We start from the raw sequence: 26,037 nt of genomic DNA, 5'->3' as shown, positions 1-26,037 counted from the left end.
TTTTTTTTTTCCTTTTCTTGAGACAGCATCTCACTTTGTCTCCTAGGCTGGAGTGCAGTGGCATGATCTTGGCTCACTGCAGCCTTGACCTCCCAGGCCCGAGTGATTCTCCTGCTTTGACCTCCCAAAGTGCTAGGATTAAGGTGTGAGCCACCGTGGCTCATTTTTTGTATTGTTTGTAGACATGGCTAATTTTTGTATTTTTTGTAGACACGGCTTTCACCATGTTGCCCAGGCTGGTCTTGTACTCCTGAGCTCAAGCAATCCACCTGCCTTGGCCTCCCAAAGTGCTATAAGATTACAGGCATGAGCCACCGTACCCAGCCTCCTGTGGCTTCTTAATGATTTCGTCTAAGCCCAATATTTTAAAATATTTAAATTAAAAAAAAATTCTCCCACTAAATCAGTCCTCTCTCCTTCTCTAATAGGTTATAAGATTTTTCGAAGTTCACTGTCGAATGTGAAATTGCTTTGCAAATGTTGCAAATGCGAATTATTCCGTGGTGCATAGGAAATCAAGGGAAAGCATTGCCTCTCTTAAAAGAATTGCCTCTCCTTAAAAGAATTGACCACATCCTAATTTATCAGTTTCCTCTGCTGACCACTTTAGCAACAGAGGACTGTAGTTAGCAAACTGGTAAACTTTTGATACTTCCTTTCTTGTTTGCAAAGAGCAAGTGAATGACATTTCAGAGCCTTTTAGACAAATTGTGGTTGCGCTGGGTCAAGTTGCCTGAGCTGTGAGCCATACCTGGGAGAGGAAACCCCCTGCAGTTTCCGTCTTGCATGTGGTGGTAGGTTTTACACACAATCCGCACACAGAGTCTCACTCGACTCATGTGTGGCTCTGTCAGTAAAGGCAGGATTTTATGCTGTTTCCATTTTTCATACATGGTACATATAATCTTGGGGAAGATGGTGCAGCTTGATCATGGGACTCTTTACCTAAACCCTGCCAAAATCCTGCTTCTAGTTAGGTGAAGAAACCAGGGAGTACTGACTGCCCTTCCAGAGCACTCTCCCCTGTATAGTACTGAGTAAGGGAACATTTGTGTCCTCATGACATGTATCCAGTCCAGATATCATACTTCTGCAGTGTTAGATGAGGCTAGAATGTCTGTCTCTCTGGACATTTGGCAGTACTGGCAATTCTCTCAGAAGTTAGAGGGGCATGCAACAGGACCCCATATCCACACCACCACTGGTCTGGCAACATAGGATTGCGCTACTTCCGGAGTTGTTGTCTTTGAAAACTGAGTACAGAAGTGAGTTTCATCGTTGGAGGGTGTGTCCAGTGACCCATTATTATTGAACTTGGTGTGCTTTTATTCTCAAATTATCATACACCCAAATAATTTTTCCTTGCATCTCTCTGGTTAGAACAATCTATTTTTTGTTAAATGTGTTTATTTCTCTAGTAGAGTGGAAATCTTTGCCATCAGGGACTCTCTTACTGTTTATTAGATACTTGACTCACATGATTTCATGTAGTCCCTCACAGGAAGCCAGAAGGTAGCTACTTTGTCCCCATTGTAGGGATAAAAGGAACAAGGCACACGGAAGTCATAGAACTTGATGCAGCAGCAGGGTTAGGTAGGGTTTGCTGATTCTCTGACTCCAGGGCCTGTCCCCTGAATCCCAGTAATGGCTTCATTCCTTTTGTCATCTTTGTATTCTTAGTACTTTATACACTGCCTAGCACATAGGAAGCACTTGGTAAATTATTTTTGTGTGCATGCAGGAATAAATTTAACAAGAAAGCGCATTTTAAGTGTTGTAGCATGTTTCTAAGGAAGTCACCATCTTGATGAGCTACTGTGTCACTGGCACATGTTTGGCGAGTAAGTGCAGGTTGAGCATCCCCCGTCAGAAAATACCAACTCCAGACTGCTCCAGAATCCACACGTGATAAAACCTTGAGTGCCAACACGACACTTAAAGAAAATATGCAATGGAGCATTCCAGATTTCGGATTTTTAGATTTGGGTTGATCAACTGGTAAGTGTAATGCAAATATTTCAGAATCTGAAAAAATCAGAAATCTGAAACACTTCTGGTCCTAAGCATTTCCGATAAGGGGATACTCAACCTGTACTGAAAAGAAAATAGCATTTCACTGAAAGTGTATTGAATGAAAACCCATCATTCTTCTTCATTCCAAAACAGTGTCTACCTAGCACAGTCAGAGAGGGTATTCTGGGCCCAAGACTGCTGAGACAGTCAGATGACTGACACCTCTGGCTGGATAACTTCTGCCTGGAGCACTGTTGGCTTAATGATGGTAACCTGGACTATGCACCATCCCCTTCTGAAATAATGCTGAGGCACATACCCACATTCAGGCATCTGCATTAGGCCAAGCATAGCTCAAAAGCCCAGGGTGACATTTAAATAATGCTGATTTTCTTTAAGTTTAAAAGCAACGTCGTGATTATTGAGTGAAAACAGACTTTTGGGGATGGGGGCTGTGAATCTAGAAATAAGCCTGAAGTAGTAACCAGGAGAAGCTTCCTGTTGTCACTGAAAGCCATTGGTTTGTGAGATTGTGAATCTGCAGAGTGAGTAAAGTCATGCTGGTGTCCTTTGTAATCTGTTAGTGGAGGGGGTCATCTTCACCTCTTTCTCCATGGTTTTAGATGTCCAGTCTGTAGTCTTTGATGTGGCTACCCTCCCAGTAGGTAGGTCGTCATCCTTAAATGGACTAACTCTTGAAGAATTAATTCTTTACATTTCACAGATTATTTGTCCCTTTCTAGTATATTTGGCATCTTTCTAGTATATATAAATTGCCATATTTTTCTCAAGCAGAGAGGCAAGTGTTTGGTCTTTTCTCAGATGAGAGGGGAAAGTGGTGATTCTTGCTGGGGTCCATTGATCAGCACTTCCGGTTCCTTCTCAACTGGATTTGGTAACACAAGGGAGAAGGCAGGTTTTTTACCTCCTCCAGGTATTAGGGTAGCCAATACCAAGCTTAGCTATACATTGGAATTCCCAGGGAGCGTTCCAAAATACTGACGTATGTCTGTGCCTGACTGCTAGAGATTCTTATTTAATTGGTCTGAGGTGTAGCCTGAGTGTTAGAATTTTGTTTGTATGTTTGTTTTTGTTTTGAGACAGTCTTGCTCTGTCACCCAGGCTGGAGTGCAGTGGCACCATCTCAGCTCACTGCAACTTCTGCCTCCTAGGTTCAAGTGATTCTCCTGCCTCAGCCTCCTGAGTAGCTGGGACACCAGGCGGGTGCCACCATGCCCAGCTAATTTTTGTATTTTTAGTAGAGATGAGGTTTCACCATGTTGCCCAGGCTGGTCTCAGACTCCTGGCTTCAAGTGATCTGCTCACCTCGGCCTTCCAAGGTGCTGGAATTACAGGCATGAGCCACCACATCCAGCCTGGTGTTAAAATTTTTGAAAGCTTCCTAGATGATTCTAATGTGCAACCAAGGCTGCTGAACCACTGGTGTGAAGCGATGCTGAATAAGCAGCTGCTGCTGGACAGAAATGTTGGTCTGCAAGCCCATGATATCAGCAGCCATTTGAACCTGTAGGTAGGAGTTTGTTGTTTTCCCATTTTTTCCCCATTTTCTATCTATTTTTTTTTGAGATCTTTTGACTCACACTTTTTTTTTTTTTTTTTTTTGAGATGGAGTCTCGCTCTGTTGCCCAGGCTGGAGTGCAGTGGCGGGATCTCGGCTCACTGCAACCTCCACCTTTTGGATTCAAGCAGTTCTCCTGCCTCGGTCTCCTTTGTAGCTGGGACTACAGGCATGTGCCACCATGCCTGGCTAATTTTTTGTATTTTTAGTAAGAGACAGGGTTTCACCATGTTGGTCAGGCTGGTCTCTCAAACTCCTGACCTCAGGTGACCCACCTTGGCCTTCCAAAATGCTGAGGTTACAGGTGTGAGCCACCATGCCTGGCTTGTTTTCCCATTTTGTAAATGTAAAAGTGGCTGCCTTCGGTGCCCTTCAAGAAGAACATGTCTGGATTTGAAATAGATTAGATTTAAATTAAAAAGCAAAACCGTGGCCGTAGAAATTCAACAGGCTTGTTTTTCTCTCAGCATTTTCCTCATTCAGTAGGTACATGTTTTAGAAGAGTAAGAAGTTGTATTTGGAACTCCAAGGGATTGAGGTATAACCCCACCCATTGCTGGACAGCTAGCAGGGGAGAAAAACCAGGGCTCCTCACGATAACTGCACATAGTTTTACCAGGTCATGAGCAATTAATTTCCTCTGTCTCTTTCATTTTAAAAGGCCTCTATTGCTGCTGAAAAGCAGACTTTGTTTGTTTATTTATGATGGAGTTTTGCTCTTGTTACCCAGGCTGGAGTGCAACAATGCGATCTTGGCTCACTGCAACCTCTGCCTCCTGGGTTCAAGCGATTCTCCTTCCTCAGCCTCCTGAGTAGCTGGGGTTACAGGCACCTGTCACCACGCCTAGCTAATTTTTGTGTTTTTTGGCACAGATGGGGTTTCATCGTGTTGGCCAGGCTGATCTTGAACTCCTGACCTCAAGTGATCACCCCACCTTGGCCTCCCAAGTAGACTTTATTTTATTTAAATTTTCATTTAAAAATTTTTAAACAAGAAATCAGGAAATTAAGCCACCCCCTCCCAAGATGTGGGGTAAGGTTCTGGAAGATTTTTACAATAGAGTTATGCATTTGAGGATTCTTAAAACAGTGACATATTAATTTAGTAATCAGAAGAAAAAATAAATGCTTTTTTTTTTGTTTCATGGCAGTTGCTACCAGGTTTATTGTATGATTGTTTGAAGGAAGTAGAAAGGAATTTATCTGTCTTCAAAGAAACTCCAAATAGTGGAATCATTAGAGTTAGAGATATCTTGTCTCTTGCCTCATGTTTTTTAAATTCTAGTTTCCTGATTAGGTTCTAGCTCTAGGGCTTGGGTCAGTCATTGACCAGAATAATTATTATCTTTGTTTTTGTTGATTTATGAAAATATACTTAGTGTAATACTTTTGGGAATTTCATTGCCTTCTAGTGAATGTATTGACTGTGCCACTGTTTCCAGCCGGCGTCTCTTGCCACACGTGATCATATCACAAACACAGGCACGTCTTCTAGTACTTGTGAGGTCTTTTAATTTTTTTCTATAGGAGAATCATTTCATCTATTAGATTCATCCAGAATCTTTCATCTTTAAGGTTCTGTCTTGATTCGTGTTTTGTTTGTTTGTTTGTTTGTTTGTTTTTAAGATAGGATCTTGCCCTGTCGCCCAGGCTAGAGTACAGTGGTGTGATCATTGCCATTGAATCCTCAACCTCCCAGGCTCAGGTGATTCTCCTGCCTCAGCCTCCCGAGTAGCTGGGACCACAGGCACGCACCACCACACCTGGCTAATTTTTAAGATTATTTGTAGAGACAGGTTCTCAGCATGTTTCTCAGGCTGGTCTTGGCCTCCTGGGATTATAGGCATAAGCCACCATACCCAGCCTGGTTTATGTCTTTATATAAATTAGTCTCTACTATTCTCTATAAATGCAGGCTTCGTGTTTTTCAGGAAAGCTGCTACTAAAAAGGACAGAAAGCATTCTGTTCCTTCACTTAAGACACTGTTAAAATTTTCAAGTTGCCTCTCATTGAATTTTGTCCCCAGAGTCCTTGCAGAGTAGGCAGCGCAGAGTAGGCAGCCGTGTGCATATATAAAAGGATTCAATGTGTTAGCCATTTGATTCTTGGAAACCTGCTCATAGTGCTTTTTCAAAAATATCTTAGTTGAAGATTCTAGAATTCTAGGGTACAAAGTGAATTTGAACAGGATGTTTTAATTTTCATAGAATCAGCATGAATCCAAAAGGATTTAATATTCTGTGAAAAAAAACAATACAGTATACTGGAAAGATCTCTAATTCAGAGTTTAGTTGGAGCTCTGTCATGCATTAGCCAGGGCCCCTGGTCTGAGTTCTGTGTATGTTGTTCCAGTTATTCATCTGTAGAGAATGAGGTTAGAGGGCCCTCCTCCTACTCTACAACTATAGTACCCTAGGGAAAAGACATGTACCTTCACACTCTTCATATCCACTAACATGACTCTAAAGGGGCATACATATGTGAGGGTTTTTTAATGATAAACCCCTGAGAATGAGAACAAGAAAGGAGACCACAGCAAAAAATCTTGCTAGGTAGAAAGCAGAAGAGCCACTGATAAAAGACTTAACAAACCCAAGAAAACTTGACTGCTCAAAGCAGCAACAGGAAAACCAGCAACCACCTCAGGATCCCCCAGAAACTCAGGAACTAGCAATATTGGAAGTAGGAGCAAAGGTGGCAACTAAAATAAAGGGAGATTGAAAGCTGTTAAAAAGCAGTCAGATACCCAGACGCATTTCCTCATCCTGGCAAGAGCTGGAGACTTAATAACCCCAGAGATGGCAAAACAGAGGCTCCTCAACCTGGGGATACCTGACATGACCATAGTATTCGAAAAGATGGGGATTACATATGCCCCAGCCTCTTTCTCTTCTTTCTTAGTTTCAGGATGTTTATAGTCAGGACATTGGAGTGGATTTCTCTGGAGAATCTGGTCAGACCAGGAGAAAAGACCCAAAGATATGGACCCCAGAGATATCAATAAGAGAAGAGAAAAATGACTGCAAACATGAAACAAGAATATTGTAAGAAATGAACATTCAGGAAACAAGAGCTCTTCAAAGTTAAAAATATCATAGCAGAGATGACGATTAAAGGAAGGTTAGTAAAGTTGAGGAAATCTCTTGGAAAGTAGGGCAGATACATGGCAAGATGGAAAACTGGATAGAAAAGATGAGACAGTTAGAGGACCAGGAGGTCCCACATCCAACTCCTGTTCTGTATTCTCCAGAAAGGCAGCACAGAGTACAGAAGGGAGGAATCATCACCGAGAGAATACCTCCCCGCGGAAGCACATTTGGCATGGCATAAAGCCAGAAGCTGCCACACCTCTTCTGGGAGGATGAAGTTGAGAGAATACCTAATACGTGTCTTAGGAGGAAATGTCTTGTGAAAGGCGTGGTGTTGAATTAGAATCATTGCATATAAAACTGAGCAAACAAAAAATAAGATGCATAACTTCCCACATTTCTCAGCGATGACTAGTACTTAACAGCAGCATCATAATACAAAGACTGAAGATTGTCCTAACCACAGCTATGATATGTGACCGATGGGAGACGGGGGAGAGGAAGGGGATTGTGTGACAGGGGTGGCAGAAGGAAGGGGATAATGTCTTCACCTCCCATAGTGGGAGGTCAGTAGGTAAGACTGAAAACAGAAACATCATGACTAGCCGTACAGACTGACAGAGGTGAATACTGAATATAAATGCTGAAATACTTGGCCAAAAGAAGGGCAAGTGGTTCCTTTAGAAAATAGAAATGAGAGGAGGGAGACTGCTATTTTAAAAATTACATTGAATTACAGTTTACTATAAACTGAGTGCTGCGTATAAGCCTATAAAATCAATAGGAATAGGAACACTGGTTAAAATATGTCACTTGGGTAACATTTTTATTGATGGGTTCACATTTTTAGCCACATCAAAGCGATAGTCTAGAGTCCTGTCTCCTTCCACCAAGTTGATAGCTAAGAAAAAGACTTACTTGGTAGGCATCTAATAATGGCACGGTTGATTACACATACCAGTCTGATCGGCTGTTTTCCTTTACCTCCCTAGATTACCCTCTTGACTTGAACCACAGTGAAACCTTCCTGCAAACTACAACGTTTCTTCCTGAAGACTTCACCTACTTTGCAAACCATACCTGCCCTGAAAGGCTCCCTTCCATGAGTGAGTAGAGCTCCGGCCTATCTTCCTCTGCTTTTAAAATGGGTAAAGGGGAGGGCACTCTTCATCTTTCTGTCTGCCTAGAGTGAGAATATAAATACCTCCCTGCCATTGGAAACAGGGTTTGTGAAAGTCATTTGTGCTCCTGGCTCCTCTTCAAAGCCTGCTAAAGGGTTGCCTGTGTTCTTGGGTGCCATTTTCTCCCTTTTCTACTTTTTCACTCTTTCCTTTGCACTTGCTTGTCCTTTGTAACTTGGGTTCTGTTTGAACTTCCTAGAGAAAATATGAATACAGTCATTCATAGCTTAACAATGAGGGTGCTTTCTGAGAAGTACATCATGAGGTGATTTTATTGTTGGGGGAACCTCCTAGAGTAGACTTCCACAAATCTCGATGGCGTAGCCTGCTGCACCCCTAGGCTGTGTGGTATGGCCTGTTGCTCCTAGGCTGCAAACCTGTGCAGCATGGTGCTATACAGTAACTGTAACTCAGTGGTAAGTATTTGTGTATCTAAACATAGAAAAGGTACAGTAAAAAATGAGGTATAAAAGATAAAAAATGGTACAGCTGTGTAGGGCGCTTACCATGAATGGAGCCTGCAGGAATGGAAGTTGCTCTGGCGAGTCAGTGAGTGAGTGAATGTGAATGTGAAGGCCTGAGACATGACCGTGCACTACTGCAGGCTTTGTGAACACCGAACACTTAGGCTGCACTACATTTATTCAGAAAATAGTCTTCTTTCTTTAATGATAGATTAACCTTACTGTTATACCTTTTTACTTTATAAACTTGTGAACTTTTAAAAAGTTTATAAAAAGTTTTTTAAAAAACTGCAGCCTCAAACTCCTAGGCTCAAGCCATCCTCCCGCCTCAGCCTCCTGAGGAGCTGGGACTACAAGTGCCTGTTGTCACACCTGGCTAATTTTAAAATTATTATTATTATTTTTTTAAGAGATGGGGTGTTACTGTGTTGCCCACGCTGGTCTTGAACTCCTGGCCTCAAATAACCCTCCCACTTAGGCCTGGGCCACAGGCTGCAGTGTGCCATGATTGCGCCACTACACTCCAGCCCGGGCAACAAAGCAAGACCCTGTCTCAAAAAAAAGGGTAAAATAACGATTTAAAAATATAGTATAATAAATATATAAACCAGTAGCATAGTTTATTATCATTATCTGGTATAATGTACTCTACATAATTGTATGTGCTATACTTTTTTTTTTTTTTTTGAGATGGAGTTTTGCTCTTGTTGCCCAGGTTGGAGTGCAGTGGTGCAGTCTCTGCTCACTGCAACCTCTGCCTCCCAGGTTCAAGTGATTCTCCTGCCTCAGCCTCCCGAGTAACTGGGATTATAGGCACCTGCCACCACGCCTGGCTAATTCTTGTATTTTTAGTAGAGATGGGGGTTTCACCATGTTGGCCAGGCTGGTCTCGAAATCCTGACCTCAGGTGATCCGCCCGCCTCAGCCTCTCAAAGTGCTCGGATTACAGGTGTGAGCCACTGCTCCCAGCCTTGTGATATACTTTTATATGACTGGCAGTGCAGTAGATTTGTTTATACCAGCATCACCAGAAACACTTGAGTAACACAACAATGTTATGGCAGCTATGTCATCACTAGGCAGTAGGAATTTTTCAACTCCATTGTGATCTTATGCAGCCACCGTATATGCCATCCATCACTGGTGAAAATGTGAAAACACGTGACTGTCTAGGCAGTCAGCTTTGTCTTTTTTGTATAAATCTCCCACTGATTGTAGTGCTTGGTCTTAGAGGTGGGGGTCTCACTATGTTGCCCAGGCTGGTCTCGAACTTCAGTGCTCAAGCAATCTTCATGCCTCAGCCTCCTGAGTAGCTGGGACTACAGGCATTAGCCACCATGCCTTGCAAGTTATTGTTTTAACAAAGTGCTAGTTAGAACAATTCTTAGATCTTTTTGTTCTTTTTTTTGAATCTCATGTAAGCTAAAACAAGGACAGTAAACTCTTACACCTTTCCTATACTTTTAGGCTTCTTATATGGTTCCCCACTTCTTTAAAAAAAATTTTTTTTAAGAAGTAAGATCAAGAAAAGGAAAATCTTATATTTGCAAAGTTGACTTTTATGCTCAAACATAGTGAAAATAGAAGAAAATGTTAGAAATAGTCATGCATAGTATTTGAACATATTCTCATCCATATATGAATAATTAATTGTAAGTATGTAAGTTGTGTTGGAAGCCTTACTGTTTCATTTGCATGTCTCACCACTCATATATAGGTTTTCCCTTTAAAATCTGCGTTTGTCTGCATCTAGATGTAAGCTTAGTTTGGGAAGGCTAAGATTTGTGTATCAGAAATAGGCATTGACAGGCCTAAAACTAATGTTATCAGTTCATTGTTTCAATAGCATTTATTGATTGTTACTGTACCACTTCCTGACTTTCAGATGCATTCTGAGTTAGGACATAATCACTCAGGGTCCTGACCCACTGGTGAATGGATTGAGAGAGGTAGTGTGTCTGCACTTGCATCAGGAGCAAACCAACATGACTCTAAGCTCAGCTACTTTTCTCCTTCTCAGAAAAGCTCAGCTGCAGCCAGGTGCAGGGGCTCACAGCTATAATCCCAGCACTTTGGGAGGCCAAGGTGGTAGAATCACTGCAGCCCAGTTGAAGACCAACCTGGGCAACATAGTGAGACCCCGTCTCTATTTATTAAAACATATTAATAAACAAAAGAAAAGAAAAGAAGGCTGGGCGCAGTGGCTCATGCCTGTAATCCCAACACATTGGGTGGCCCAGGTGGGTGGATCCCTTAAGGTCAGGAGTTCGAGACCAGTCTGGCCAACAAGGTGAAACCCCTCTCTATTAAAAATACAAAATTAGCAGGGTGTGGTGGCGTATTCCTGTAGTCCCAGCTGCTTGGGAGGCTGAGACAGGAGAATTGCTTGAAGCCAGAGGCAGAGGTTGCAGTGAGCTGAGATCACACCACTGCACTCCAGCCTGGGCGACAGAGCAAGACTGTCTCAAAAGAAAGAAAAGAAAAGCTCAGCTGCTATTTTACTTTAAAGTCTTCATTTCTTGCTGACCCCTGACAGAAGCAGAACTCTAAAGTCTTAATTCCTTGATTTGCCTCTTTACCTTGATAATAGTGAGGAACTGAAATCAAGTGAGATGGAAAGCAGAGGAAGGGACTTCCATCCTTGCTAAAAACAAATCAGCTGAAAAAGCATTGTGCATCTCCAGAGACTAAAACCTCGGGCATAGGGAAACCTATCATTTTCTGATCTCTTAATCCTTTTCCGCCTCTCTATTCAGAGGGCCCAATAGACATAAACATGAGTGAAATCGGAATGGATTACATTCATGAACTCTTCTCCAAAGACCCAACCATCAAGCTCGGAGGTCACTGGAAGCCTTCTGATTGCATGCCTCGGTGGAAGGTAGGGTGTGAAGTCAGAGTCAAAATGCTGAGAAACCCACCTGGGGTTTGCCTTTGGTCCGAATCACCATGGGATTAGCTAACCAATGACATTTTGTCATTTTCATCCTACGACCCCATGCAAATGTAGAAATATTTTGGAGGAATGGGTTTCCACAAGGACTCTTTTATAGACAGAGAAATTTGCATTATTCTGATGACCGAGCAAGACCCTTTGGTCTTCCTGCCAGGAATATTAACAAAGCAAGGGGATGAGGCGTTGGTGGTCTCTACTGACCCATTTGCAGAAGTCATCTGCAGAGTCAGTGCTTCATGCCTGTCCTCCATTGGTTACTACAAGATTAGTGGATTAAAAAGCAAAGTTATCTGACTTGACACTGAGATTTAGTGTTTTTCTGCCTGACCATAGTCAGAAGACATCAGTAGTTTTCGTTAAGCTGTGACGCTGGCTTAAGTCCATTCTTTCAACAAGAATCTATTAAAATGCAAGGGGAAATACTGTTTTGTGAAGCTTGTTTTAATTGTAAGTTTATAAATGTATTTTTGTCACAGTGTAGAATGTGTGTTTTCCTATGAGTTATGGCCTAGAATAAATTGTAGGCCTACTATGTACCATAAGGTATGGTATATGTAAGAATAACATTCATCTAGGTCCTAGGACCAGCTTGCCAACATAGATCTTTGTTTAGAGAAAGCTGAGGACAATGTAGCCAGCCTCCCAGAACTCCCATGGGTTGGTCAGCAATTCTGCAGGGGTGTCCTGCTAAGGAGTGAAAGCTGAGAGTCCTAACTGTGCTGCTTTTGCGGTGATCCTCTCCAGGTGGCGATCCTCATCCCCTTCCGGAATCGCCACGAGCACCTCCCTGTCCTGTTCAGACACCTGATTCCCATGCTCCAGCGCCAGCGCCTGCAGTTTGCATTTTATGTGGTTGAACAAGTAAGTGGTCCTTTCTTTTCCTTTCTTCTTTCTCTTCTGAGACAGCAGTTTAGGATGCTGCAAGCTGATCCACTGTTGGTGTGAAGAGCCAATAAAACTGAAATCTTAGGATTGAGTTGCCTGACATTTGAAGGGGAGCAGAGAGCAATTCTGTGCTCCTGGTTCTAGATGTTTGTTGCCCAGTACTGGTCACACTTGAATCCAGGAGAGAGCTTTGCTCATGAACAAAGGCCTCTTGTGTGGTGGTTTTGTTGGTGCCTGCAGGCTGCAGACCCAGGAAGTTTCCCTTAAGGTAAAGAGCTGCAGCAAGGTACAGCACAGAGGATGTGGCCTTGGAGTCAAGAGACCTCAGTGCTTGTCATGTCTGCTTTTAATCAGCCAAGTGGCCTGGGACATTTGCAGACTTCTCTAAGCCTGAGGGTTTGGTTTTGTTTTAATCTTAAAAATATTGGTAGTGAACCAGATATAGAGGTCACAAACTGAAGAAGACCACGTGGCAAATTCAATCTGTAAATCTTTTTTTTTTTTGGGTCCTGCATATTTTTTATTTGCCTTTAGATGGAACATGATGGTCCTACTGTGGTTTTCTCTTGCCTGGCCTAGTTTATATGTTTATATTACTGACTTGGCCTCTGTAGGCGTTTTGAAGTATGTGATCCTTGAACTAGAAGTGCTATATCCATAGATAAACAAAAGGTTGACAGATTTCCCTGAATATACTGATCATCAGCCTGAGGGTCTGTTGCATGCGTACCTCTCCCTATGGGCACAATTTTGAGTCTCATAGTCTGAGTTGCTCTTAAGTGTCACCCTGGAGCTTGCCTTATATTGGAGTGAGAAAGAAGGGCTGAGCACCACTGTTCAGCAAGGCCGGGCATCTGGGAAATGTTAACGGTCTGTCTGCCGGTCCTAAGTTGGGTATTTTGATAGTGGCAAGGGGGAGTCAATGTAGCTGTAATACTAATTAGGCTGTCAACTGATTTGAACTGATTTCTTCATGAGCCTCTGAATTCTTTGTCCATAGACTTGAGTTCCTGGCATGTTCAGTGGCTATTGTCTTAGTCAGATCTTAAAAATAAAACAAGACAAAACCAAAAACCACTCTTTGTATTAGATTTGGTTTATGAACAGTTAGAGATTGGTTAATATACTGAAGAGAATGATTGGCAAGTGGTAAAGAGTAGATATGGTAATGTTGTCTCTTACCTTTGTGGAGCGAGGTATTCTTCTAAATGCTGTTATATGGTTGAATTTCTGCCTTCAGTAGCCTTGGGAAAGAGAAGCTTGGGTTTGCTACCACTTACATTTTTAAAGAAACTGGGGCCAGAGGTCCAGTGACTTTTTCTTTTTCTTTTTTTCCTTTTCTTTTTTTTTGAAGATGGAGTCTTGCTCTGTCGCCCAGGCTGGAGTACAATGGTGCGATCTTGGCTCACTGCAGCCTCCGCCTCCCGGGTTCAAGCGATTCTCCTGCCTCACCCTCCCAAGTAGCTGGGATTGCAGGCATGCGCCACCACGCCTAGCTAATGTTTTTGTATTTTCAGTAGTGACGGGATTTCACGATGTTGGCCTGGCTGGTCTTGAACTCCTGATCTGCCTGCCTTGGCCTCCCAAAGTGCTGGGATTACAGGTGTGAGCCACTGTGCCTGTGCCAGAGGTCCAGTGACTTCTGGGCCACACTGTGCGTTGATGTGTGGTGCTGGACCTGGTTACACTAGCCCAGTGATCATTTCCAGTTGGTTCTAATAAACTCTTCTTTAGGCACAGCAAAGATAGCAAAGATTTTGCTTCAAGATTCTTTTGAAAATAAAGTTCTGTTTCTTTTAGGTTGGTACCCAACCCTTTAATCGAGCCATGCTTTTCAACGTTGGCTTTCAAGAAGCAATGAAGGACTTGGATTGGGACTGTTTGATTTTTCATGATGTAGATCACATACCAGAAAGTGATCGCAACTATTATGGATGTGGACAGATGCCGAGGCATTTTGCAACCAAATTGGATAAGTATATGTATCTGTGAGTATCATTTCCTCTTAACTAAAGAGGCTAAATCTGAAAGAATGGTGAGCGATGTGAAGAGGAAATCTAATTAGCTGCAACCTAGATGCCCATCAGCTGATGGATGGATAAACAAAATGTGTATATCCATACAGTTGGAGTACTGTTGGGCAATGGAAAGGAATGAAGTACTGATACATGCCAAAACACGGATGAACTTCGAAAACATTAAGTTAAAGAAGCCAGACACAAATGGTGTATCATATGTATCATATGATTCCAGGTATCTGAAATGTCCAGAATAAGCAAATCTATAGCGACAGAAAGTAGATAAATGGTTATAAGGGGCTAAGGAGGATAGGGGGAGTAGGGGCGATTGCTTATGGGTGCAAAGCTTTGCAGGGGACAGTGATGAAACATGCTAATATAGATTGTGGTCATGGTTGCACAATTCAGTGTATAAACTAAAACCATTGAATGATATACTCTAAATGGGCGAATTGTGTGGGTATATCAGTTATATCTCACTAAAGCTATTAGAAATCGGTTTGCAAAAATTAATTTTGCTCATTTGATTGATACATGTCAGCATGAGGAAGCAAGTACATATGGATCGAGTCAGGAGCACAGAGAGCACTGTGTTTAGTTCTCAGATGAGAACCTTTTAGGGAAAACAATTACCCAGTAACACACAGATGATTGATGTCCCACATCTCCTCCTAGGCTTCCTTATACCGAGTTCTTTGGCGGAGTAAGTGGCTTAACAGTGGAACAATTTCGGAAAATCAATGGCTTTCCTAATGCTTTCTGGGGTTGGGGTGGAGAAGATGACGACCTCTGGAACAGGTACCTCTACCCTTCTTTTGTTGTCTTCTAGAAATACTACCTTAGACTGCAGACCAGTGCTATCCAATAGGAATGTAATGCAAGCCAAGTGTGTAATTTAAAATGTTCTAGTAGCTACAGTTTAAAAGGTTAAGAAAAAAAAAATGAAATTGACCAGGTGTGATGGCTCACACCTGTAATCCCAGCACTTTGGGAGGCCAAGGTGGGAGGATCACTTGAGCCCGGGAGTTCGAGGCCACAGAGAGCTGCCACTGCACTCTAGCTTGAGTGACAGAGTGAGACCTGTCTTAAAAAATACACACACATAGGCCGGGTGCGGTGGCTCAGGCCTGTAATCCCAGCACTTTGGGAGGCCGAGGCGGGCGGATCACGAGGTCAGGAGATCAAGACCATCCTGGCTAACACAGTGAAACCCTGTCTCTACTAAAAATACAAAAAATTAGCCGGGCCTGGTGGCGGGCGCCTGTAGTCCCAGCTACTCGGGAGACTGAAGCAGGAGAATGGCGTGAACCCAGGAGGCGGAGCTTGCAGTGAGCCAAGATCGCACCACTGCACTCCAGCCTGGGCGACAGAGCAATACTCCGTCTCAAAACACACACACACACACACACACACACACACTCTTACAAGTTTTTAGAAAATATCTTAAATCTTAATTTAAAAATATCTTCATATCTTGGCCGGGTGCGGTGGCTCACGCCTGTAATCCCAGCACTTTGGGAGGCCGAGACGGGCGGATCACGAGGTCAGGAGATCAAGACCATCCTGGCTAACACGGTGAAACCCCCTCTCTACTAAAAAAATAGAAAAAACTAGCCGGGCGAGGTGGCAGGCGCCTGTAGTCCCAGCTACTCGGGAGGCTGAGGCAGGAGAATGGTGTGAACCTGGGAGGCGGAGCTTGCAGTGAGCGGAGATCCGGCCACTGCACTGCAGCCTGGGCGACACAGTGAGACTCCGTCTCAAAAAATAAATAAAAAATAATAATAAAATAAAAATCTTAATATCTTAAAAAATAAACTGTATATCCCAACAAAGCAGCTATTTTCATTTCTCTCCTTTGACATGCAAAAATAAACATAAATTATAATTTAGCAGTTTTTTCTTATAATAAAGAATATGTTCATTGTAAAATACAGATGAGTATAAAAATAAATTACCCACAAAAAGAAGTAACATGTTACCATTTCATTGAGTTTATTTTGTGTTTAAAAAGTGGCAAGTGAATAGTAATTTAAAATCTCTGTGTATCGGTTTTTAAAATCACAAGTCTCAGGATTGTGAGGATTAAATGATGTAATGTGTATGGAGCTCTGGCGTATCTGATATGTGATAAGCTCTCAATAGATGTTACTGCTTTTATTATATCAACATTAAATACTCTGTAAACAGGATCTTAAGTGGCTCCATTTAATTCCGTTATATAGATGTACTATAATTTATGTAACTGTTTCCTGTTGTATATTTAGAATCTTTTCCGTTTTCTGCTATTTAGAGTGTGATATAGTAGATAACTCTTTTGCCTGTTATTCCTATTTAGGAAAAATTCCTATAAGTGAATGTAGTCATTTTAAGGCTCTTTTTTTAAAGCTCTGTCCTTTAATGGGTGCAAATAGGGTTCTTAAGGCAAATTATAACTAAGTGCCCCTCCTGCTATAAGTTTCTAACAAAGCTTCACTTCACCAGTGTTCTGTGTACTAAATGTCCATTTCATTGGAACCACTCCAAACTGAAGGGTGGAATATTAGTGATACGTCTACACAGATTTAGCTGCGCCATCACATAAGGCTTGTATTGTACAAACTTGGATGAACAATCCTGTGTGTGAGTGGAATAAAGTAATATTTTTATGGAGTAAGTAAATAGTAACCTAATAAGGAACAAATGCAAAATACTACCTAGTATCTGTTTACTTTGTAGCTTGGCTTTTAAAAAGTATGTGTTAGTTGTTAATTACAAGTACTATTTTGCTGATAAAATTTCAAATGATAGGCTGAGCACTGTGGCTCACACCTGTAATCCCAGTTCTTTGCAAGGCCAAGGCTTGAGGATCGCTTGAGCCCAGGAGTTCAAGACCAGCCTGGGCAACAGTGAGACCTCATCTCTACAAAAAATAAAAAAAAATTAGCCAATTGTGGTGGCACACACCTGTAGTCCCAGCTACTCAGGAGGCTGAGATGGGAGGACTACTTGAGCTTGGGAGATTGAGGCTGCACTGAACCATGATTTTCTCACTGTACTCCAGCCAGGGAAACACAGTGGACCCTGTCTCTTTAAAAAAAAAAAAAAAAAAAAAAAAAAATTAGGTTATACAAGCATCTAAGTGTTAATCCCCATTTTGATTCTGTTTTATTCCCTGGAAGTAGCCATTTCTTTCCATACTTTTCTTTTTTTTTTGAGACAGATTTTCTTTTTGTCACCCAGGCTGGTGCGATCTTGGCTCACTGCAACCTTCGCCTCCCAGGTTCAAGTGATTCTCCTGTCTCAGCCTCCTGAGTAGCTGGGATTACAGACCTGTGCCACCACGCCTGGCTAATTTTTTTTTTTTTTTAAGTAGAGACGGGATTTCACCATGTTGGCCAGGTTGGTCTCGTCCAACCTCAAGTGATCTGCCCGCCTCAGCCTCCCAAAGTGCTGGGATTACAGGCATGAGCCACCGAGCCCAGCCTGTTTTTTCTATTCACATAAAAACTTTAATTCAGTTAAAATTGAGTTTTAACTCAGTGTTTAAAAAATGACACAGTGAGTCAGTTGAGTGGGAAAGCCTTTGCTATGTGTGATTTCCAGGGTAAGCTTGTAACACGTCTTGTAGGCTTTGGTCGCTCCTGGGCTGTTACCATTGTATCTAAAAGCCCGTTCTCTTGGTCTTGGACAGAGTGCAGAATGCAGGCTATTCTGTGAGCCGGCCAGAGGGTGACACAGGAAAGTACAAGTCCATTCCTCATCACCATCGAGGAGAAGTCCAGTTTCTTGGAAGGTTGGTGCAATTTATTTCTGTCTCTTAGAAGTATCCCTTATACTGGCCGGGCACGGTGGCTCAGACCTGTAATCCCAGCACTTTGGGAGGCTGAGGCAAGAGGATCACGAGGTCAGGAGATCGAGACCATCCTGGCTAACACGGTGAAACCCCGTCTCTACTAAAAATACAAAATATTAGCCAGAGGTGGTGGCGGGCACCTGTAGTCCCAGCTACTTGGGAGGCTGAGGCAGGAGAATGGCGTGAACCTGGGAGGTGGCTTGCAGTGAGCCGAGATTGTGCCACTGCACTCCAGCCTGGGCGACAGAGCGAGACTCAGTCTCAAAAAAAAGAAGGATCCCCTATACTTTCATGTCCGGATGTCTTAGACCATATTACAGCCCCTCCTACTCCCCACCCCAAGGCCCTGTTCTGTTGGCTGGTTGATAGCTGCTGCGTGTATTCTAACTCTGAGGCAAACCAGTGTGGGGATCAGACCATTGGTGAACATTTCAATAGTAAGATTCTTCTAAGGAAATCACTCATCCTATGTCTTTAGCATTGTGGTCTCCCCAGTAGCCTTTGGAGAGTTTGGGGAAAAAACGGCTTGGATGAAGGTCCCTGAGGTGACAGAGCAGTGGCGCCCTTTCTGCAGGCTCCCGTTCCGAATGGTGTCCTGAGCTTCTGTCTGGGTGGCTGCAGTTGCTGTGTTACCTTTTCTTTTTATGTGTGTGTGTGTGTCTTTTCGTGGAAGACTGTGCTCTAGACAACCAATTCTAATTGCTGAAATTCTGTTTTCATGGGAGTAAAATGGCACTGCACACAGAGTATGATCTTTCTCATCTGTTGTATTTTTAACATTATACCTCCCACTTCCCCACTCTCTGACCTTGGCTAGTTACCTCACATTACTAAGCCTTGGTTTCCTCATTTGCTAGCAGGGGCTGGGGTGAACATTAAATGAAATAATTAAGTAAAGCATCTGGCATGAAACACAGGAGGTGTTTCTGACAACAGCACTCAGCCTGGCATAGCAGAATGGCCGTGCATCCGCCCTGTGCTGTGGAAGTGCTGCCGTGGGTTGCGTCCTTTGCTGTGGGATGCCCTGCTCCATCCTCTGGCTGCAGAGGCATGGGTCCTCACCCAGAGCCACCTCTTCTCTGTTCGCTCCCTAAACAGGTATGCTCTGCTGAGGAAGTCAAAAGAACGGCAAGGGCTGGATGGCCTCAACAACCTGAACTACTTTGCAAACATCACATACGACGCCTTGTATAAAAACATAACTGTCAACCTGACACCCGAGCTGGCTCAGGTGAACGAGTACTGAGAGGAGAGAATTGTACGTTTGCTTTACCCACCGCCACCAAGAAAGCAGTCTGATGAGATTTTTTTGGATGGGGGGAGGGTCTACACAGCAAGAGAACAGAAATACCGTGTCTCATGAAGGATCACAGGGTTCGGGGGGAAAATGTGACAGCACACGCACAAACGCCTTCACTGGATCAGCCGCTGGAACTGAGGGAGTGAGCTTGGGGACTTCCTTTGTCAGCACTGGCTTTCTGTTTTCACAAGACAGACGTCTGTCCCGCTGCTCTCTCCCTGTCTCCTACCCGACATCCTGTCTTAGCCACAGCCTCCAGAACCTGTAATAAACTGTGATCTGCCGTGGTCCTGCCGTGGTCCTGCCGTGGAGCCTGTCCCTACACATGACCTTGGAGCCTCTTGGCCTTGAGAGCAGAGGCAAACCCACCATAGGGCAGCTGCGTTTTAGGAAGAGCAAATGAAACTCCACACCATTCTTCTATATCGTGTTCTCTTTGGTTTCATTTTTTTAAAAAATTACCTTCTTTGGGTGGGGATTGAGGGTGGAGGGGAGGGCGTTTGGGAAAGATAAATAGACATAAATATATAACAATCACTTCTTGAAGAAGTATAATTGTAAATAAGCCATGTAAAATGCCTTTTTAAAATTTAATTTTCTAGCTGGCTCCAATTCAAATCGAGGATTTATATATTAGGCCAGATATTTGGTTGGCAAGTGCAGGAATTCAGTTAAAATGCGGTTGCAGAATATCATCTCCCGAATTGCTATCACTTTGGGAAGGGAGTGGATATAGGGCATGTCACAAAAGAACAAAATAACCTGACCTTTATTGCTGGGAGCTGGCTTCTGCCCCTTTCTTCCTCCCCGACGAGTCTTGCCCTTGACTTCTGCTCTGGATTCATTCTTCCGTGTTGGCCACGCACGTGCTCATCCCACTCTCCGCTAAGCGGGAGGCTGCTGTTGGAGCAGGCTGCTTCCTGCCCAAAGCAGGCCCTCCGGGGCTCGCTGCACACACACCCCTGGCTCTCCAGGCTTCGTGTTCTGTCCTTTCATCAGCATGGTGGGGCAGGGGGCGGGGGATGGGGTTGTGTATGGGAATCTCTCCCCCCCCTTTTTTTCTCTTGTGGAACTTGGCCACAGTTTCTGAACAATGTGCCTACATTACCAGCTGGCTTCAGTGATTCCTCTGTTTCCCTTTTTGGTTTCTGTAAAGATTCTTTGTCAACATTAGTAACTGATACATAGAACCAAGAAGCACTCGAATAGGGAGCCAGGAGCCGGGAGCCAGGGAGCTGGTGACACTTGTGTGCTGTGGGGTAGCTGGGATCCAGGTAAGACCGGATTGAAGCTTTGAAATTAGACTAACAAAGCTCCAGACAGCAAGAGCCCAGGTGCACTGCTTACACTCCCACCTGCATTTTGAAGTCATACTCTTTTTTGTTTTGTTTTTTAAGACTGGCTCTGGCTCTGTCGCCTAGGCTGGAGTGCAGTGGCACAATCACCTCTGCAGCCTCCATCTCTCAGGCTCAAGCCATTTTCCCACCTCAGCCTCCCGAGTAGCTGAGACTACAGGTGCACACCACCACACCTGGCTAATTTTTTGTATTTTTAGTAGAGATGGGGTTTTGCCATGTTGCCCAGGCTGGTCTTGAACTCCTGGACTCAAGCAGTTCACCCACCTTGACTTCCCAAAGTGCTGGGATTATGGGCAGGTGTGAGCCATTGCACCCAGCCTTGAAGTCATATTCTAAATTGTATTTGAATTTGTGCCTCTTTGTTTTTCCCCAAACCAAAGCCCTCAAATTGCAGTCTCTGTCGGCTTCTGCAGAATTCTGGAAAATGCCAGTTTTCCTCCCCCCTCTTCTTTTCCATAAAACATACTTATATATTGTGATGAGGAGTACTTTCTAAAGAGTACTTCGTATTTTTTTTTAATTGCCTTGTTTGCCTTCAACTTCCTTGATTTTCATGGTTTACATGGGTGTGTGTAGGGGTGTGTGTGTGTATGTGTGTGGGTTAGGACTTTTTTCGTTGCATGTGATGGTTCTGTGGACATATGATCCCCACAAACTGTGGGAGTGATTGGCCAGGCCTTGTTTTTTTTGTTTGTGTTTTTGTTCTTTTGAAGAATAGAGTGGTATTTAGAAAATAAATTGCATTGCAAAGCTCTTATCGGCTCATATGAGAGAGCAGGCTCCTGCCCTTGAAAATGCTGGTAAGCTATAGCATATGTTTTTAAGACTTAAGCATTTCATGCTTTAAAATACCTTCACAAGGGAACATTACACACAGAAGTTCATTTGGTTTTCCTTTGTTTTATGGTGCATATAGCAATAAAGAGCCCCCGCTCCACCCTGCAACTCCCACCCCACACCGGGCCTTTGTCCCTGCCTCGGCTTTTCTCCCCTTCTCATTCTTCTCTCCCCTTTCCTCACTGAAGGCTGTGAGTTGCTTTCAATGTGACAACACTATGATGTCATTTGGACGGATTTGCCAGGACAGACTGATTCTGAGTCATGGGTGCCATGTGTGTATGCGGCAGTGTTGTAAGGCGATCTTGTTTGAAGCTCTATGTTACCATAATTACCATCAAGTACACACTGTTGGCAAAAGGCTAACACCTGACTTAAGAACATACTGATCTGAGAACAAAAGGAGAGCTCTCTTTTCACTGCTTAAAGTGGGGTCACTTTGATACCCTTGCGGTCATGTCTGTGTCTGATGAGTGTGGAATCTCTGGATGTGCACTGTCAGTCGTGTCCACCAGGCCTCGAATATCATATGGGAAATGTCATAGTTAAAAGTGTACAGCCAGGCCCGTGTTCTGTTAATAGCGTGAAATTGTCATGTTAAAAAAAAAAAAACAAAAAAAACAGGAACCAAATGTGACCTTGTGTATATGTTGGTAGCTGAAAGTCTTCAAGGCTACTGATGGGTGGCCCCTTAAATTAATCTTGTCTTTGATTGCTGTGTGCAGGGAAAGGTGTCCCCGTTCGTTCATGCTGTTTTGGGCGGATGGGGGTATTTGCAAGGATACTCATTTTGACGTAATAGGTCCTCTTGTCAGAGATGCTCTACCACAGACATTAATAGCTGAGCAGCAGCCACATGGATTGATTGTATCCACTCACCATTGACGATGGCATTGAGCGTAGCTAGCTTATTTCCATCACTACGTGTTTTTTGAGCTTGCTCTTACGTTTTAAGAGGTGCCAGGGGTACATTTTTGCACTGAAATCTAAAGATGTTTTAAAAAACACTTTTCACAAAACTAGTCCTTTGTCATTGCATTATTTACTCATGTGTTTGTACATTTTTGTATGTTAATTTATGAATGATTTTTTCAGTAAAAAATACATATTCAAGAACCAAACCTTGGTGGTCGTTTCTCTTTGTCTAGGACAGTTTGGGTCCTTGGGGGTCTTTCCTTTTTCCTTTCCTTTCCTATAGGAATTCAACTACAGGCAGCTCAGCCCAGCTCTGGGTCTTGCTGGGGTGAACACTGCCTGACCCGCACTGCGAGTGAATGGGCTGAGTGAAAACTACATAGTGTAACAGCAGCAGTGTGCCCACTGTGCTGCCCAGGCATGCCTACACTTGGGTTTTCTTTCAAGAATCACCCAGGTGTGGTACCTGGAAAGTTGCATAAGACACTTGGGTGAGGAGACTTGGGGTCAAGGGGGTGGTAAGGGTTGATGGAGTTTGATTCCAGAAAGTTCTCTGGGATCAGTCTAGGGTTTATATGCCCAATTCTGCTCAGAGATTGTCATCATGGCTTCTATGTGTTGAATGTTTGCCACTCACAGTATTAATAGTGTCAGATGCTGGGGACATAATAGAGAAAATGAGACAGGATCAGGGGCCTCATTAAGCTTACGGTCCACTGGGGGGTATGATTAAAATTGTATCCTTAATACCTGGTCCAAAAGAGCAAGCTGCAGGTGGTGAGTGCATGGTAGGGTGGGCATCCCAAGTGGGAATGTAGGGAAGGTGGAAGCAGGTGAGCTAGGGGGAGACAAGGAGCGGGGGGCACACAGCTGCAGGGTAGGGAGGAAGCCAGCGTGGCAGGAGTAGAGGGCAGGGGGAGCACAGGGTGAGGAGTTTGCATTTCACCCTTAGAGCAATGGATTCAAGAGTTTTCAGCAGGTAGGGCTGTGTGATGCGATTCAGATTCCATAGCAACTTTGAGCGAGGGCTCTGGCTGCAGGGAGAATGGGCGATGGTACAGAAGCAGAAGAGAAGCAGCGGGGAGTGAGATAGGTACAGGGACGATGGAGGAGGGGAGACTGGGAGATGCTGAGGTTGTGCTCTCAGGACCTGCCAGGGGTGATTGGGATGGAGAACTCTACCTAAGCTGCTGGCTTCCCACTTGCACAGGTGACAGGGCCATTCCCTGAGATGGGGGCACTAGAGTCAGACCAGAGTGGTGGGGCAGATACGAGATCAGTTGTGACTGCTGAGTTTAGGGAGTTTTGAGACAACCTGGCAGAGACAGCAGGGTGGGGGCTACAGGTGGACTGGGGAGTCTGGGTGGAGGAGGTTAGTGAGGACCCAGCAGTGGGTGAGATTGCTGGGGGACTGAGAACAGGAAGCATAGAGTGAGAGAAGGCAGCGGACTTGGCCCAGACTCTGAGAACCTGGTTGAGAAAAGGAGGATGAGTGAGCAGGAGGAGGGGTGGGAGACTGAGCAGGCCAAGAGGAAGAGCGATCAGCAGCACTGAAGGCAGCAGAGAAGCAATACAAGAGGAACAGGGAGAAGCAGTGACTTGGCAGTGGCCAGGTGTTGGAAATGTGGCAGGAGCCGTTTTGCTTACCTGATGAGGTGGAAGGAGATAGCAGCAGAGTGGGCGTCTCTTGGATTTCCTGGGAAGAGGTGGAAAGAGGAGGTCAGGGCCACAGGAAGTGTGGGAAGCTGGGGGTGGGGGATAAGCTGGGGGTGGGGGATAAGCTGGGGGTGGGGGATGAGGTGGGGTTGGGTTTTGGTTTTCCTACAAGAGAAGCTTGAGTGTGTTTCTTCTGAACCACACGGAATGTCTGAGAGAGGACAGCTGAATCTGTACAAGAGACCAGGTGATCTGGTGGGAATGTCCCTGAACTGTTGGCAGGAGATGAGATTCAAATCAGAAAAACCAAACAGGAGGAACGAGGAGCTCTGTATAGGCCATCCCATTGGCAGACACACACCCCGTGAAGACTGTTGCTGCCGTGGAGGTCAGAGATCCCTTCCAGCCAGCTGCTGGAATTGGGATTTGGCAGAATTGATACCTGGCACTACTACGTCCTCCACACTCTCAACATTTGTTTTTTGTTTGTTTGTTTGTTTGTTTTTTAGTTTTCGGGGAAGTCCAGTAATAAAAATAGTTCCTATTTATTAAGTACTTGCTATGTGCCAGGGCCCATGGTAAGTGCATTGCACACCGTGAGTCCTCAACTCTGAGAGGCGGACACTGCCCCTTGTTCTAGAGCAGGGCTTCTCCACATTGCTGTTGACAAATGGGGGAGCTGTCCTGCTCATTGTCGGGTGTTCAGCAGCACCCTTGGCCTCCTCCCTCTAGGTACAAACCCAAATGGAACAGCTACTCTAGACAAGCTGAAGCCACAGCTTGCCTGAGTTCACAAAAGTAGCAACGGAGCCGGCTGGGGACGTTTTTGCCCCAGAGCAGATGCTCTTAACCCCTAAGCTGCTTCTGCTGACCCAACTCCTTTGCATATGTGCTCTAAATAGCTTTTGTTCACAAAGAGTTGAAAAGTCTATTCTAAAAGGAACACGTGAATATGTGCTTGCTGGAAAATAAGTGTTAAATCTCTCCTTTAATGTTAGCAGTATGACTACATTTTTTAGTTTTTGAGACTGTCTCTGTCGCCCAGGCTGGAGTGCAGTGGCACAATTGTAGCTCACCACAGCCTCAACCTCCTGGGCTCAAGTGATCCTCCCGCCTCAGCCTCCTAAGTAGCTGGGACTAGAAACCCACACCACCACGCTCAGCTAATTTTTATAATTTTTGTAATTCTTGTAGAGATGGGGTTTCACCGTGTTGCCCAGACTGGTCTCAAACTTCTGGGCTCCAGCTGTCCTCTTGCCTTGGCCTCACAAAGTGCTGAGATTCCAGGTGTAAGCCACCATGTCCAGTCATTGGCTGATGTCCAGATCTATACTTGTATACCTATATGCATGCTTAGGAAAACAAAGGCATAGTTTAAAAACCGTAAGTTGTCCTATAATTACTTTTTTTTTTTCTTAATGTTTCTGGAGACCTCTTTTCTGTGAATGAAGAGCTTCCTCAAATAAAGCCCAGTTGTTACCTCCTTGGAGAAGATTTGATGAGCACCCAGTCTAAAATGCCACCTCCTTCTCCCTGTCCCCACTTACCCTGCTTTATTTTGATTCACAATATTCTCACTCTGAATCATACTGCATTTTTATTGTTCTTCGTTATTTGGCTGTCAACCCCACTAAAATATAATCCCCATGAAGGCAGAGACTGTTTTGTTCTCTGCTCTATCCCCAGTGCTAAGAACTGGTCTTAGCACATAGTAGTTGCTCAATAAATATTTGTTGCATGAATGACTGAACCTATCTTATCATTTGAATTGTGGCACATGGTAATCTCTTATGTGGATGTATGTAATTTAGCCATTCCCCTCCTAATGGACATGGAGGTAGTTTCCAGTTTTCCACTATCACATTATATGCACCACAGTGAACACAGATGGACATCAATCCATGGCACATATATGTGTAGGCCAACTTGAAAGAGTCCAAGAAATGAAATTGT

General features: G+C 44.0%; 1 protein-coding gene across 1 annotated transcript; it reads left to right on the top strand.

Annotated features, from left to right (window-relative positions):
* The first annotated feature begins 6,049 nt into the window (after nt 1–6,049).
* On the top strand, nt 6,050–22,634 carry B4GALT5 (UDP-Gal:betaGlcNAc beta 1,4- galactosyltransferase, polypeptide 5). The gene is made up of 8 exons (XM_011993225.1): nt 6,050–6,073; nt 7,644–7,788; nt 11,084–11,208; nt 12,028–12,144; nt 13,969–14,156; nt 14,862–14,984; nt 17,857–17,958; nt 19,117–22,634. The coding sequence occupies exons 1-8, from the start codon at nt 6,050–6,052 to the stop codon at nt 19,262–19,264; spliced, it is 972 nt and encodes a 323-aa protein (XP_011848615.1). The 3' UTR covers nt 19,265–22,634.
* The last annotated feature ends 3,403 nt before the right edge of the window (nt 22,635–26,037 follow it).

The sequence above is a fragment of the Mandrillus leucophaeus genome, unplaced genomic scaffold (genome assembly GCF_000951045.1).
Source record: "Mandrillus leucophaeus isolate KB7577 unplaced genomic scaffold, Mleu.le_1.0 Scaffold428, whole genome shotgun sequence".
In the NCBI taxonomy this organism is placed as follows: Eukaryota; Metazoa; Chordata; class Mammalia; order Primates; family Cercopithecidae; genus Mandrillus; species Mandrillus leucophaeus.
This window is presented reverse-complemented; position numbering and strand designations above follow the sequence as displayed.

Bases quoted from the DNA above. Each gene is read 5' to 3' on its own strand.
- B4GALT5 (XM_011993225.1), top strand. From the start codon at position 6,050: ATGACTCTAAAGGGGCATACATAT. The intron at 12,145-13,968 runs GTAAGTGGTCCT...TGTTTCTTTTAG, and splicing joins CATTTTATGTGGTTGAACAA to GTTGGTACCCAACCCTTTAA. The intron at 17,959-19,116 runs GTTGGTGCAATT...CTCCCTAAACAG, and splicing joins GAAGTCCAGTTTCTTGGAAG to GTATGCTCTGCTGAGGAAGT.